A 15,127-nucleotide genomic window follows, 5' to 3' on the forward strand; every position below is an offset into this window, starting at 1 on the left:
TTTTTTACATATTGGGAAGATAGAAACTTCCTCCTAGTGAGTGCTGTCCATCCACCATCCAGCCCTCAGGCTGTATTATCTGTGTGACAAGGACGTGTCTTTTTCTGGATCTGAGGTGTGTATCATAGCTGGTAAAAATAGAAGTAGGCCTGCTGAGGTCATGCAGGGTAAGGTTTGCTTTCACAGTTCTGTTGCTGTGGTAAGAGGAAGTTGTGTTTTACCTCTTGGTCTTTTCAGGGTCAGTCATTTAATATGCTTTTCTATGAGAGTGTTTCTTCAACACAAATAAGATTTCACATTCAGTGCAATGTACTGTTCTGTGGTACATCTGCAACTTCATTAGGATGCCAAATGCAGTCACTCTTGAGGATTTCTTCAGTATTAATGTTTCTATGTTATAAAGTTGGCAGTGATGAAGCAGAGAATATCAAGTCCTGCCATGGTATGACTAATAAAATTAACCTAAGAGCAGTGTTTTACTGGAATTCGAATTGTGCCAGGAATGTCTTCTAACTTAAATCACAGGTAGCTAAATAGGAACTAAATCAAATAATGAAACAGTTGCAAGGCGCACTTGCTAAAGAGCTGGGTCTTGGGCATGTTACAGCTGCTGTGGGCCTTGCACAGAGGTACCTTCTTGGCTCTGACTGAGGAGAGGCTGGGCCCTGAAGGCAGGTCCTCCATGTGGTTTGCAGGGAGGTTCTTAGGCTGAAAGCCCCAGAGCCATACTGCAGGATGGATGGAGCAGTGTCATTGTTAGCTCAAGTGCTAACGATGGAGGAGTCTGAAAAATGGGGATTTCCTTTGTCGCTGCTTTCCAGTTTTCTTTTAAACACCTAATTTGTCCATGTTCCTTCCTCCTACATTCACAAAACGTGGTCTTCAAAGAGTTGCAAACATTGAAGATGACAAGATTAAACCAATTCCTTCCTCTTAGGAAGGAACTCATTTCAATTTCAGTTTACTTTGGGTAGTAGAACAAAGAAATCAAGTGAAAGAAAAAAGGGCAGTAATCACACATTTTTTTAATCCACGAATATGATAATACATCATATACTTAAGATGACCATTGCCAGTATTTAGCAATGTTGTTACATAGCAAGCTACTAGTACAAAAGTAAACAATGAATATACTGGATATGCAAGTATGATAAATACTAAAAAACATCTTCTTTCCTTAAGGCTACTCTGATTTATAAATAAGATGACAGGTGTTCAGCTGGCTCGTCTAAAATATCAGAATCTGGAACATCGGCACTTGCAACACACAAAAATTCACGTATACAGGATATCCCTTTTGTTTTGGACATCTTCAGTGTTGAATAATCTTTTGCTCTGGCTTAAAAAAAAAAAATCCAAACAACCAACCAAACTGACATATTTGCTACAGGAGAAACAAACACACAGATGTGACCTGTGCACTGGAACAGGAGTTCTGGATATAATAACTGTGGTTCAGAAGTGTTGGTTGACAGGTACGTGCTCTGAGAAAGAAAGCAGCTAATGGTGTGTGTAAATATGACTCTGCAAATGTTGAAACTTGCAACCTTGTAAGGCAAATCTTAACAGACTTCCAGTCCCAAAAGTTCATATCTCATTCCCACGCTGAGTTGTAAAGGAATAGTCTGTATTCACTGCTACTGAATATACTCTTCGTGGTTGAAGGAAACATGACGGAGAATTACATCGATACCAAACTGCTCTAGTAATGTTTTGTGCTGCCATTTTCACTTGCTTCGAAATGCATTCTTTTGGGAATGGATGCTTCTAGCACAACTGCAGAGAATACACATAGTTGAGGTATGTGTATTCTCAGCTGTATGTAGGGAAGTACAGCAATTATTCTCAGAGTGAGAAAAGGCAGAAGAACAGAATTTACCTCTGTATTTAAGATTTTAAATGGGACAACAATTTTTTTTGTTGTCGTGAAGTAATAGGTGACAGTGCTTGGAAGTTCTCCTTAGGGAGGGATGGCTTTCAAATATATGGGAGTGTCTGCCGTGTCATGAGAATGGAGAAACCCCATGACACTGAATGTCTTGGCAGACTGAGGTGAGTCTGAGAGGTCAGAGGCATGGGGCAAGGAGAGATTTCTGCACATGCTTCCTTTATGTAGGGTCAGCCAGCATCAACCCAGCTGTAAGATTCTGCAAGCAGCAAGCTGGCTTATCTGCTCTGGTTCTCTTCCTTAATGATAGCAAAACTTGACAGAAACCAGTATTCCTTTGCAAAACATCTTTTGTTTCAGGACAGCGGTGCGTTTTGCTTAAAAACAAAAAAAGCAGAACACTCTGAACCAGTGGGTTGTTTACGAAGCTCACCAGAGTTGGTAGCGTTCTCTTCAAAGGGCTGTGGACATACTGCACTCAGATGGCACTGTGAGCAAAGCAGGTGGGGTTCTTTTTTGTCATTGTTGGCACAAATTGATACTATGGACACATTAAAATGAGAGCTTTACTGAGGCTGAATGTTATCTATTGAGGATATGAGATGTTAATGTTGCTTTGTACAGCAAGTGGTTACTTAATTGTGTTCCTCTTCAAAAGTGCAAAATGTTCGCAAGGAGTATTTTGCTCTGACAGAACAGTGTGAATGCAAAGAGCAGCAGCATCTCCAGCCTGAATTCATCCAACGTTATCAAATACGCAGCACCTGAGACTGGGAGAATTCAGGAACTACTTCATGTTTTTTCTTGATTGCCTTTGAGCTTCAATCACTGAGCTGTTCTTCAAAATTCATGTGAAGCTTTTTTTGAGTATAAGCCAAAAATTTCTAATGGAAATATTGTTTCATAGAGCAGCTCTTTAAATTTTATTCTGATTTACTTGTTTGTATTATTTATTATCCCTAAATAGACTTAAATACCATGTGAATTCAGAGATGCAGTCTCACACTGATTCCTGATCATTTTAAAAGGAAAGAGCTTAACGCATCACAGCCTTACCTTCTAAGCCTTTTCACTTGCTGTTGGAATAGTAAAAACGCACACACCAAGGGCAGTCTGGGTAAATTCCATGCATTGCTCTTTTGCCATCACCTATTTTAACACAGCCATGCTTTTGAGCTTACTTTCTTTTCATGTGTTCAGCCTTGACCACAAAGCTAGTAAGATCATGATGTACAGCAATCTATTTCTGAACAATATATATCAGCAGTTTTTTTTCATGCCACACCTTGGAAAAGACTCAGTTATCTGTGAACAAAACATTATAACTGATAGCTTTCTGGTTTAGGTTTTTCCCTTCATCGTGTGCCAAGTGAGCACCTTCTGGCTCCTGCTGGAGACTGCAGTAAGAAGCGCAGGAAGGATGCTCTCATGCTCACCGTGGCTCATGAAGGGTGGCCAGTTCTAGGCAGAAGTTTTTTGGCTTGTTTCTTGCTTCCAAGCACAGTTTCAAAGGATCTTCTCATCAAGTAGTTTGTTGATGCCATCGCAGATCTTTTTGAGGTATGGCCGACAATCCCCATCCAGGCTGTACAGGGCAGTTAGAAATTCCACATCTGCAAAGTGATTGAAGACGTGGTTGATGCGCCCGTGGGATTTCGGTGTCAGGTGCCGATCTACCAGTTCATGCACAAGGTCTTTACACTCATTCAGGAGTTCTGCAAGAACATTTCTGTCAAAAGTGTATTCTACCTCATAGAAACTGACAATTGTCATGGCAGTTTGATTCAGCTTCTTCCTGAACTTGTCTACAATTTCCATCTCTTCGTGGTTGAACTGATTATTTCGATAGAGGATCCCAATTTTTATTGCCACTTTAATCAGGTCTTTCATAATTTTATGGGCTTCCTTTTTGTTTCTGGTGTGTTCCTTTGTTACCTTGTACAGCTCATCAAAGATTTCACTGCTTGTGTCATCGATGAGCATGTTAGCCATGGTTTTGGTTGCCATTTTACTCAGGATCTTTTTCTGGGCTTGCAGTGCAAGATTCTTGGAACTGAAACAATCGGGACCTGTTTCAGGATAGCAGAAAAGAGGGAAAATGTTAATTTTACTTGGTGAATCGTTTTTACCATCAGGTAAGAAAAGCAGTAGCTGTGTGTTTAAGTGTTAACCATGTTTCAGGTCTTGCTGTCACTGAGGTTTTTTTCTTACAAATGGAGGACTGGATGTCCTGGTGGGGGATCCCCAGGCCAGGTCATTGCTAGCCACTGGTTCACTAGCAGCAGAGCTTTTTCTGGTCAGTAGTTCTGTGTTAAAGCTTTCTTGGTAGAGAGCTCTCTTGATGTTGTGCCTATATATGTAAATAAGAAAAACAAAATATTTGCAAATATTTACTCAAACTTGAAGGAATTCTACCTCTTGCCATTGGGAGGCACTGTTGCTGCGCGGTCAGTCTGAGCACCCTCTGTGCGGGCCACTACAGCAGTCATAGATGTGCTTTTATTTTGCTTCGTCTCCAGTAACTACGCCTTTCTCATTTGCTATCGACTTGCAAAACTCTAGGATACGGTTTCGTTTGCCTCAATACATGTGATTCTGCTAGCTGAAAATACCTCAGCTACTTTCTGTACATTCATCAATAAATACAAATATCTTGCATTTTTCTTTTACCTGTCTGTGCAGGTTTCACTCAGGACAGAGTCAGAGCATGCAGTTCATGTGCAGCACGTGGCTACTGCTGTTGGACTTGATCCAATAAAGGGGAGGGGAGGACCACGAGCACGACCCAGAGGGCTGGAGCACCTCTCCTACAAAGACAGGCTGAGGGAGCTGGGCTCAGTCTGGAGAAGAGAAGGTTCTGAGGAGACCTGAGAGTGGCCCTCCAGTGTTTAAAGGGAGCTCATAAACAGGAGGGAAACCAACCTTTAACATGGGTAGGTAGTGGCTTTAAACTGCAGGAGAGGAGATCTAGAATAGCTGTTGGAGAAGTTTTTCATGGTGAGGCTGTGGATGCCCCATCCCTACAGCTGTTCAAGGCTGGGCTGGGTGGGGCTGTGGGCAACCTGATCTAGTGCTGATCTGGTGTTAGCAACCCTCCCCATACAGGGGTTGGAACTAGATGATATTTGACGTCCCTTCTAATCCAAGCCATCCTATGATAACAACTGGTAGTGATTAATTTGACCTTCCTCTGCTTTTCACCTTAAAGTTGTTTGTTTTTCATGGACTTTGTGTGGACAAAATAAAGGAAATGGAAAGATTTCATCTGAAATGGGCTCCAGTTTAGAACTATGTAGCAGGATCCCCATTGGCTCCAAGGGTACTTCATCACTGATGAGCATGTGTGTAGCTTGGGGACCTTGCTGTGAGGTGAGGAACAGAGCACTTGGGCCCTTTGCCAGCTGCTGGGGAACCTAAATGCTAAGAGATTTAAAAAAAGTTCCAGTGCTGATTTGATTTTGGACCCTGAGCTCATTAGGCCTTTTCCAGCCATTAGCATATAAATAGTGCCTGTAACAGCCTGCTGTAATTCAGTTGTGCGGCAGGGATCTGTCAGTGGCTGGGGGTGCAGATGTCTGTATCTCTGTATCGTGTTCCACATGGCCCTCCCTCACTCACAACTGTTGTGCTTCACCACAGCCTCTTGGTGCTTTCTTTATTCCACGATGCAGCAGTAGATATGGGAATTTGAGTCACAGAATTATCTGAGTTGGAAGGGACCCGCAGAGACCATCTAGCTCAACTCCCCTGCAATGAACAGGGACACCTACAGCTGATAAAGTCCTTCCAGCCTGATGTGGGCTGTCTCCAGGGCCGGGGCACCCACCACCTCTCTGGGCAACCTGTGCCACCTCCTCACCACTCTTATTGTAGAAGACTTCTTCCTTATATCCAATGTAAACCTCCACTCTCTTAGTTTGAAACCATTCCCCCTTGTCTTAGCCCCTTATCGTTCTGTTTAAATTGTTTTCCAAGTTCACTAGAATGTCACATTGAAGTTGTCATCATTCCTTGTGCACTATATCTGTACTAGTGAGCTGTACAAAAGAATGCCCTTTAATTTCAGCTGAGCCACCACCTGGAAAACATGATTCAATGCGCTTGAAAGAATTGCCTGTCATTGGGAGAGCAAATTGTGGGCCTGGTCTGCTGACTGGAAGAAATAGAAAAACGGTGATTTAATCTAGAAATGATAAAACCAGGATGAGAGCATTCTTTCACATTGCAGTGTGTTGGAATATAAATAGTACCTGTGATGAATAATTATGTGCATTTGACAAAGGAAAATGGAAGATGAATATTAGTGTCTGTTTCTGTAATAAGCGTTTGCTATTAATTAAGTGGATGCGGGTGCTCAGTATCTGTTTTCATCAGAACTTGCAAATAATTGCAGGGGAGTTCTGGGATATTAATTTACTTGCATTATGACAATCCCACTGCTGTGTTGTCTCTACCGGCTGCCAGTCCAGTCATCTGTCCCTGTGCTGACAAGGACATAAAACTGTTTGAGAGTGGCCAAAGAGCTAGGAGAACATTTAAGGTCTGAGGGCGTGCTGTGTGAGCAGTGGCCGAGTCCCTGGGTTTGCTCAGCCCCGAGCAGAGGAGCTGAGGGGAGGCCTATGGAGGCTGCAGCTCCTGCCAGGGAGCTCTGCTGTCCGGGGCAGTGACAGGGCCTGAGGGAACAGCGTGGAGCTGTGCTGCAGAGGGGTGGGTGGAGGGGAGGGAAGGTCTGCACCAGAGGCTGGTGGGCACGGAACAGCTCCCCAGGGCAGTGAGCACGGCCCTGAGCTGCTGGAGCTTGAGGAGCATTTGGACACTGCTCTTTGCACAACACGAGGTGAGCCGCGTGAAATTCTGGCTCTTCTGAGCACGGCAGGTTTACAGTGGAAGTCTTCCTGCAATACATTTCTCTTTAAACATCTTCGCCTCCTACAGCCAGCGCTTCTATTTTCTGCTTTCTTTCACACAGCAAAACAAATCAGAAACAGCGTTATAGAAGCTATTAGCATTCAACAACGTTACACCAAACCTAAAAAAGAAAACCTAACTTCCCAGCACAGTGCTTTGCAAGGTAATGGTTAGTCCCTGTTATAGAAATTCAGATGTCTTAGTTTTCATTGAAGTACGGACCAGTTCTGCCTCAAGTCTTTTTTCCTCTCTTTAAGTCACCCAATGAGTCGTGCATGATGAAAGCTCTTCCAAAAGGCCATGCAAAGGGATTTGACCCCTCAGCACCATTCTGCACAGCTCCACAAACCTCTATTTTCATGGTGGGGTCACCACAGCCTGACCAGTGCTAGTCTGGGGACTGCCTGCATTCAGCTCTGCAGAGCAGTGCTGAGCACAACTCGCCACCTCACCATCTGCCCCTCACAGCGATGCCTCGTATGCACGAACCCTGATAACAGGGATGCTGGATAACAGGACTGCCTCATGACAGAAGTGTGAAAAGAGTTCGGCAGCTCTAGGGAGGGGAAATAAGATTTTTGTAAGAATTTTAGGAGTTTTTGAGCCTAAAAGGCAAGAGCATCTGTAATATTCTCAAAATAATATGATTCCAGATGGCTGTAGCAAGTACAAAATGGCTAGAATCAAATGCTCAGTGAATGCATTTTTTGGTAAATATCCATTCAATCGTTACATAAGTGACAGCAGACATAGTACATGCCCCCACTATGCATGGGAGAGAACATAACTGACTTTCTGGAAATAAGGACATGGAAACAACCACCCTGAGCAGATGAATCTAATTAGCCACTTCTTAGCCAAAGCCTTAATAAAGTTTTGCAGCTAAGATATTTTCATCGCTGGCAAAAGGCTCAAGTGGCATTTCCTTGAACTCTGAAGGGAGTGTTCATTCGCAGGTAAAAATGTATGGAGTAGAGCTGGTCTGCAGAAGTGGAGTTTGCCAAGTGCTATTTAAAAAATTATGTTGGCTTGCTTGAAGAGAAGGGATATGAAGCAATCAATCTGGTTTTGCCCCACTTGTGAAGGTCAGATTGGGTATCTGATGCTGGGAGCTGTTACTATAGTGCCTGTTACAGCTTTTGTGCTGATCCACCAATTAGCTGAATGCCTCCTCTGCCTCACCTGAAGCAATGACACCTGCAGCTGTGTGTTACCTCTCTTTGAAACTGAGAGTACCTGAATCTGAGCTAAAATGCTGGCTGCCCTGTGCTGCGCTGCTCTGTGCTGCTGGATCCCTGCTGAGCCCACACCAGCCCCGTAGAGGTGAGCAGGGCTCTGAAGGTACTGAGGTCTGCAGGGCTGGGAGATGATGTGAGTCCAGACGGGTCCGTGCAGCTGTGCTGCATGTTACTGAAGGGCTGCATCTTGAACTGAAAAAGAGGGAAGTGTGCAGGAGAATGAAGATGATGAGGAAGCTAAATTATTTTTAATACTCCTGAATCCTCATTTTTTTTTAAATGCAGTGCAGCCTCTGCAGCAAGAGGCAGCCTTCAAGGAGTCAGCAAAGCTGCCGGAAATGTGGGCACCCATCCAGCTGCTGGCAGTGCTCCGGTCTGGAGGAGGGGGACAGAGCCAAGGAACAGGCATGTCCTCTGATCTGCCACTGCCTGAGAGCTGCACCGCGGAAAGTGCTCTGGGGTTGGGCACTGCTGTGCACAAAAGGAATTTACTGTTTTCATGACTTCAATGCTTCATGTGCAATCTATGTATCTTCATGTTGTATTGTGCACCTGCCCCAGAAGCTGTAGAGTTTGGGTATGAACAAACAGGGCAGTAGTGCCAAAAGTTGTGCCATTGCATGGAGTGTATCAGAAGCTGTGGCACGATGGGATGTGGCTCAGCGATTCATTAGGTCAGGATGACGGTTGGACTTTTGCAGCCTGGATGGCTCCATAATGCTCCTACCAGGAGTTAAATAAGCAGCAGGTATCTCTATGGCTGCTCAAACCTGCTGCTGTTATCGACAGCTCGGGCTGACAGCTTGTTTTGGTACAACACGGTTCACCGTAATGTCTCTTTATCTTGAGATAAATAGCTTATAAAGCATAAGTAACCTCTGATGAAAATAAGAGTAGGATTCATTAAGCTTCTATGGACAAGAAAAAGCTAGCATGAAAGCAGAAAGGAGAACGTGTAAAAACAGCAAAAAAACTCTGTTGCTTAATTTGCAGCCGTCATAAAAAAAGTTTAGTGATATAAAATGGTAGCTAGAGGCAAATGCATGTATTGCACTTCTCCTTTGTGTATCATTCACGCTATGGAACAGATGAGCAGAAGTGAAGGCAGAACTCAGGATTTCAAAATAGCTCTCAGACCAGGCAGAAAAAAATGCGGGAAAAGAAGTTCTCTCACAGCACTTTGGTACGGAGCGACCCGCGAGCTGCTGACACACACACACACACACACACACACACACACACACACACACACACACACACACTGCTCCTGGACAGCCGCAGGACTGCTGCAGGAGAAACATCCCGTGCTTCCAGTGACTTTAAGCCAAGAAATCCAATAGACCAGATGGAATATATCAGCATTCAGGGAGGGCCAGTTTAAACACGTGTAAGCACAGGGGGCCCAGCACTCACACTTTTAACACTTCTAAATGGTTACTGTGTACATAAGAAGGCTGCTCATTTCTGCAGGGGGAACTGGAGGTGGGGGACTGGTAATTGCACAACCCCAGGGGGAAGTACTGGTGTCCAAACCTCAGAAGTCAGGCTGAAAATGGCAGCAACAGCTCCAGCCAGAGGGAACGTGACTGAATGGAGGGGAAAAAAAAACAAAACAACTCTACTTTTTCATCTTGATACGTCATGCAAGCAGCAATCACTGCAAAGTAACACTTTCTGGGAGCCTAGGGATTGGAGATGCCCAAAGATGATCTTATTTCAGCAGCTGGCTTATATTTTGAAAATACTACTTTAACCCAAAGTTGCAACAGTGCCTTCAGCACCTGGCATAGGAGCTGAGGAGCTCCTTCAGTGGGTTAGAGCTGCTGCAGTGCCCCAGCCCTGCTCCCAGCTGCAGCTGGCGAGGAGCAGCTCAGCTGCTGCTTCCTTCAACTGTTTATAAGGATAGGCAGTGATAGGACAAAGGGGAATGGTTTTAAGCTCAGGGAGAGAAGGTTTAGATTGGGTGTCAGGGGAAGTTCTTCACAGAGAGTGGTGAGATGCTGGAACACGCTGCCCAGAGAGGTGGGTGCTCTGTCCCTGGAGGTATTCAAGACCAGAAAGGATGGGGCCCTGGGACATCTGGTGTAGAACTGGATCTGGAGGTTGGTGGCCCTGCATGTGATAAGGGGGTTGGAACTCGATGATCCTGGGGATCCCTTCCAACCCAAGCTGTTCTATGATCAGCTCTGACAGCACTGCTGAGCATTCCTCCTGCTGCCCTCATAGGGTGTGAACTGAAACACGTCCTGTGTCTAAAAACAGCTGGCAAAGGAAGTCCTTTCTGTGTGTGTGGGTGACCAGGTCACAGCTCTGAAAGCAGCCACCTGAATTTTGTTAATCTGGTAACCTGCATCAGAAGCAAGGTCTAGGACTGGCTGCTAACATCTAGTTGCCACATCAGTATCCTTGTAGACTGGCTTTCAAATGCTTAGTTTAAATTTTGTACCTCCTGTTTTGTAACACGCACACAGCTGTGCCGAAGTAGCAAACACCTGGCTGGCTTCTGGCAGTTGGTGTAAGCAAGGCGGAGTGCTCATGCAGCACCACTGCTACACAAACAGGCAGCAAACACGGCTCTCCTCTTATCTAGAATTGCTCAGGTCTTGTGCTGATGAGTAAGTCTGTCTGCCAGCAGCGATAATAAAGTATTGGTTTTTAAGAACCAATTTTGCTATACAACTGAAAAAGGTTTTGATGCATCAATCACTGTATTTTACAAACAGACTTCAAGTCTTTCAGTGTTACTGCTGTTTGATAGCAAGTGCAAAATACATCAAAAGTAGTGAACATCATTACCCAAGAAAATGCCCCTGTAACTCTGGCTGATGCAGTGAGACAAAACGCTCGCACAGTGGCTGTGAGCTGAGCCAGGGGAGGAATTTGCAGTAGCAGGAGCCATAATAGCCCATACATTTGTTACTGGGAATGAGCTTCAGGCAGTGAGACTGCAGGGGGAGGCTCTCTTTAATGTGAAACTACAGCCCTGCACGCAAGCAGCTCAAGTCTAGCTGTGTAATGCTGTGGGAAATGTGGCAGTTGGCAACTGCTATTGATGCTGTCCCTGCATTTTGAGATGGAAATAGTTTATAATTCTAATGGCTGTATTTCTCTTTAAATTGTAAGTTTGATCAAGAAAACCTTCTAGATAAGAAAGGTGTGCTGATATATGTACAGCATTACAGCAGGAGCTGTGGTATATATGGGCAGTTCATAGAAACCAGTGAGGAGCCCTGTGCAGGCAAATGGGGACATCTTGAATTGCTTATGAACCAATTCTTCTGCCTTCAAACTGTCAGTGATTTTTCAGTGTGCTTTACAGCAAATCCTGGGCATTAACTCAGAGTTTAATTTCAGTCTTTGAAATATTTTGTTCTTAACTTCCTTTGTCTTCTCCACGTTCATCACACTTCTTACACCTTCTCCTTAAAGATGAGGAACCTTTACAAGTAAGGTATTTTGGTGACTGTGTAACAGTCCAGTTACATAAATCATTGTCTCTATAGAAAATTATTCTTGTTTGCATGTTAAGCTGTGTGATTTTCCCAGCAGGACAGTGGTAAGTTCTTTGATACACGCTAAGTAACTGCCTTATGCATAGGCAGAATATAGGCACGCAATGAACAGCAAGTCGATTTTCTTGTGAGGGGGAAAAATGTCTCATCCTTCATAAGGATGCAACTCTCGTATTCTTCTACACATGTCATTATTATCAAGAAAGGAAGATTTTCTTGCCAAGGTATTTGTCACAGAATTTCACAAGCCCTGACAAACCTTGTAAGGTCTCCTAGCTCTCCAGTTTTTACACAGACACAATTACTGTATAGCAGTGTCTTGCAGATGACCTGCAGAACTTGCTGTTGGTGCTGCTTCGTGTGCAGTTTCCAAGCTGGTAGACTCTGTTTTGTGCAAAAACAGGGAAAGCTGTAATTGTGAGCACTGCCTGCATTCCATAGGGAATACAGCCAGGCACCCTGACATGCAACAGGCAAAACCACCTCACTGACAGCTGCTGCAGCTTTCTGTTCAGTGCACACCATCATTCCTGCTGTCCCTTCCACACAAATTACATGTGCGTCCACAGGGGGGGAAAGAAAACAAATCCAAAAATGAAAAGAAGCAGCAGAGCCTGGATGGTGGCAGGTGCTTCGTGCCCCACAGGCCTGTGCTTTGAGCAGCTGCTTGCAAATGCCCAGAAATGGATCTGCTGGTCCAATCTGTGCCTGCTCTCCTCGTGTGGGTTTGGAGCCAGGGAACAGCTACACCCTGCTCCCATGTCTGAGTGCTTGCAGCAGGTCTTAGGGGACCTCACTCCCATTTCAGGAATTGTTTAGATTCTTTCCCTTTGCACACATTAACATTGCTGTTAATGAATGGGAAGATGAGGGCTATGGAGGTATTTGGGCTTTTGTGAGATCTGTGCTTAGTAATTACCGCATTTATAACTCCTGGCTAATGGGAGGCATAAGTCTTGCTGTGCATCCGTGGCTCAGATGCTTTGTAGTCCTTCCCCAGCAGTCGCACAGAAGCCAGCAATTCTCAGTAGGAGTATGGTCATATGTTGTAGAGCAAGGCTTGGCAGTATCATCACTAAGTATAAACATGGCCTCCGTGCAGTACATGTGTGCTTCACTTCTGATACTGCTTCATTGATTTCTCTTTTTCCCTCTTTTTTATGCGCTCAGGAAGAAAATTCTGTATGTTTATTTCAGAGCTTGAAGTTTTCTTCTTGCAGTAACTGCTCCTTCTCCAGAGATGCACCCCTCTGCCTTTTACATAGAGTACTTCTATTTCTGACTGTGATATATTGAGATTAGCATGAAAAATAACCACATCCATGCTCTGGGGATGTACAAAATTCCGTGAGAAAGCAAGGAATTGGGACAGCTGGTCCAAGGATGCCATGAAACTAAAGATGGCATTACTCTGCAGCACAGTACAAGGCCGAAGGAAAGTGGGGGGGAGGGAAAGCATTTTTGCTAAACAAGGTCAAGGTGAACAAAGATCCAAGAACAATGAGCTGTGAGTGCAGGAGGTGGGGGGCTGCTGCTGACCAGCTGGGCTTCCTGGGGAGAGGACTGAACCAGCAGTTCCGTCCTCCACCACACCGCTCAGATCTGCAGTTTATCCTATGGCTTTTCATTTAGAAAAAGTACTTCTCATACAGAAGATTCTGCAGGTGTGCAAGTCAGTTATGTCAGAAATATTCTTTTAAACCTTCATCTCCAGCAATGCTCAGTGATAACACTTTGTATGCTTCAGAGCTGCTGCTTATAAGGTGTGTGGGTGCTGCTTATGCCTGTGTATTTACTAAAGCTTTCCAACAGGAACATGAAGGCCTAGGTTTGTTAAAGCACCTAAGCACAGTCCAAAACTTTTATTCCTAGTGTGGGAATACTCAAGTTCAGAGGTTAATTTGCCCATTCCCACGTGCAGGACCCCTTTGCTCTCTGCCGTTTCCCAGGACGCAGCACTCACAGCACGCTCCCACACTGCCTGCAGGACGGGGTGCTTTGCTCCGCTCCTCCAACCTTTACCATAATAGGTGACAGGACATCAGCCCCTGCTCTGCCCTCATAAACAGCATGGAACTTCATTGCCATTTGAAGCAGAAAGTTTTGTTTCGCTCAGCTCCAGTGAGCTGGGGTTCTGTGCTGTAGCTTTTTAACAAAGGCACAACACCAGATGGGAATGTTGCCTTTGGAGTCCTCGAGGCCTGAGGGCGTCCTTCCTTTCCAAGTAAGAACTGCTGATATTATCAGTGTCTGAATGGGGCCTGGTTTGCTTTCTTGTAACTCATTTTAAGTGCTTTTTTTTCTCCCTTCTACTGAAAGTTTAAGGATTCCTCGAGAGATTTGTACCACACAGCCCCCTGTGCAGAAACCAAACCTATTTGCTGTTTAATTATGATCTCAGTACTGGTAGCACAGGGTCCATCTTTAATGAGTTAGTTCAGTGGAACAGTGATAAATGAACCAATGGGCTTGCAGTTAAAAAAAAAAAAAGAGAAGTCCTCTGCTTATCCCGGCTGAGGAGCCCATGGGTGAATTCCTTTTAGCTCAGCTTTCTTCCTCAGCTGAGAGCAGATGAAGGCTGTAACACTGAAGCAGCTGCCCACGCACACACTGCCTGTATGTATACCTTTACGTGCAAAATCCAAACTGAATATGTCAGTGCTGTCAATCCAGGGATAAAGCGATGGCTTGTTCTCAGGCTGAACGTGCTAGAGAAGTATTTAACAGCAAAGCTGAAACTGAAAAGGCGGAAGATGGGAGTACTTAAAAAAGGAAAGAGAAGCTTTTTCCCAAAGGAGAGCAATGAAACTAGAAGATTCTCCATCTACTCAGGGTTTAAAACAATGCTCTACTGTTTGCCTGGTTGTATTAAATAAGAAAAAAATAAAGATTTTACAGTTACAGAACGTTATGCTGTGCGAAAGCCTTTATTTCTTTTTAAGATGTCTCTGGAGGAGACCAGCTACTGGGGAGATGGCCAACCCAGATTCTGGATGGAAAACTCCTGCCTGAAGGAAAAAATGAATGCTGGTCAGTGCTGCGCAGCTGGGATCCATCACGCTCCCCATTTCTTACAAGTCTTTGTGCATCTGATCGGGGGCTTACTGGTGGGAAGAAGCACATGTTGCTGCATGCCTCAGATGTGATCTACGACTCCTTTCCTTTAAGATGAAGCCTGATCTGGACTTCAGTGTGTCCTGTGGGCGATCTGCTCTGCACGGCTCACCTGTGGCATGAGGCCAAGCACCCAGGCAGGATGTGCACAGCACTAAAATGGTACAGGAGATGGAAAAAAGACGTATGCTGTTAGGCATCCATCCACGTGAACAGGGCCACCTGCTGAGTTCCCTGAAATCCTGTCATAACAAGTGACCAGTGTTTGTCCAGCCTTTTCTTTAACCTAGAGAATGAATTGTTAAATCACAAAGCCATCAGTATACCCTAGTAAAAATTAATGAAAATACATGCCAAATCTCACAACAAGGAGAGCAAAAGAAGATAATTTTCTGTGGAAATATACAGAGTCTAACCAGGTGGATTTTTATTTTGATTCTCTTTCTCCTCAGTATGAGATCTGCATG

General features: G+C 44.5%; 1 protein-coding gene across 1 annotated transcript in view; it reads right to left on the reverse strand.

Moving 5' to 3' along the window:
• Nucleotides 1–1,012: 1,012 nt before the first annotated feature.
• TNFAIP8L3 (TNF alpha induced protein 8 like 3) overlaps nucleotides 1,013–15,127 on the reverse strand; it is a 41,662-nt gene continuing 27,547 nt past the window's right edge. The window contains exon 2 of the mRNA XM_042875544.1: nucleotides 1,013–3,957. Within this exon, the coding sequence (XP_042731478.1) occupies nucleotides 3,395–3,957 (563 nt within the window). The 3' untranslated portion in view covers nucleotides 1,013–3,394. The remainder of the gene's footprint in view (nucleotides 3,958–15,127) is intronic.

This window comes from Lagopus leucura, unplaced genomic scaffold, assembly GCF_019238085.1.
Source record: "Lagopus leucura isolate 7727_CA_CO unplaced genomic scaffold, USGS_WTPT01 Super-Scaffold_100015, whole genome shotgun sequence".
Taxonomy (NCBI): Eukaryota; Metazoa; Chordata; class Aves; order Galliformes; family Phasianidae; genus Lagopus; species Lagopus leucura.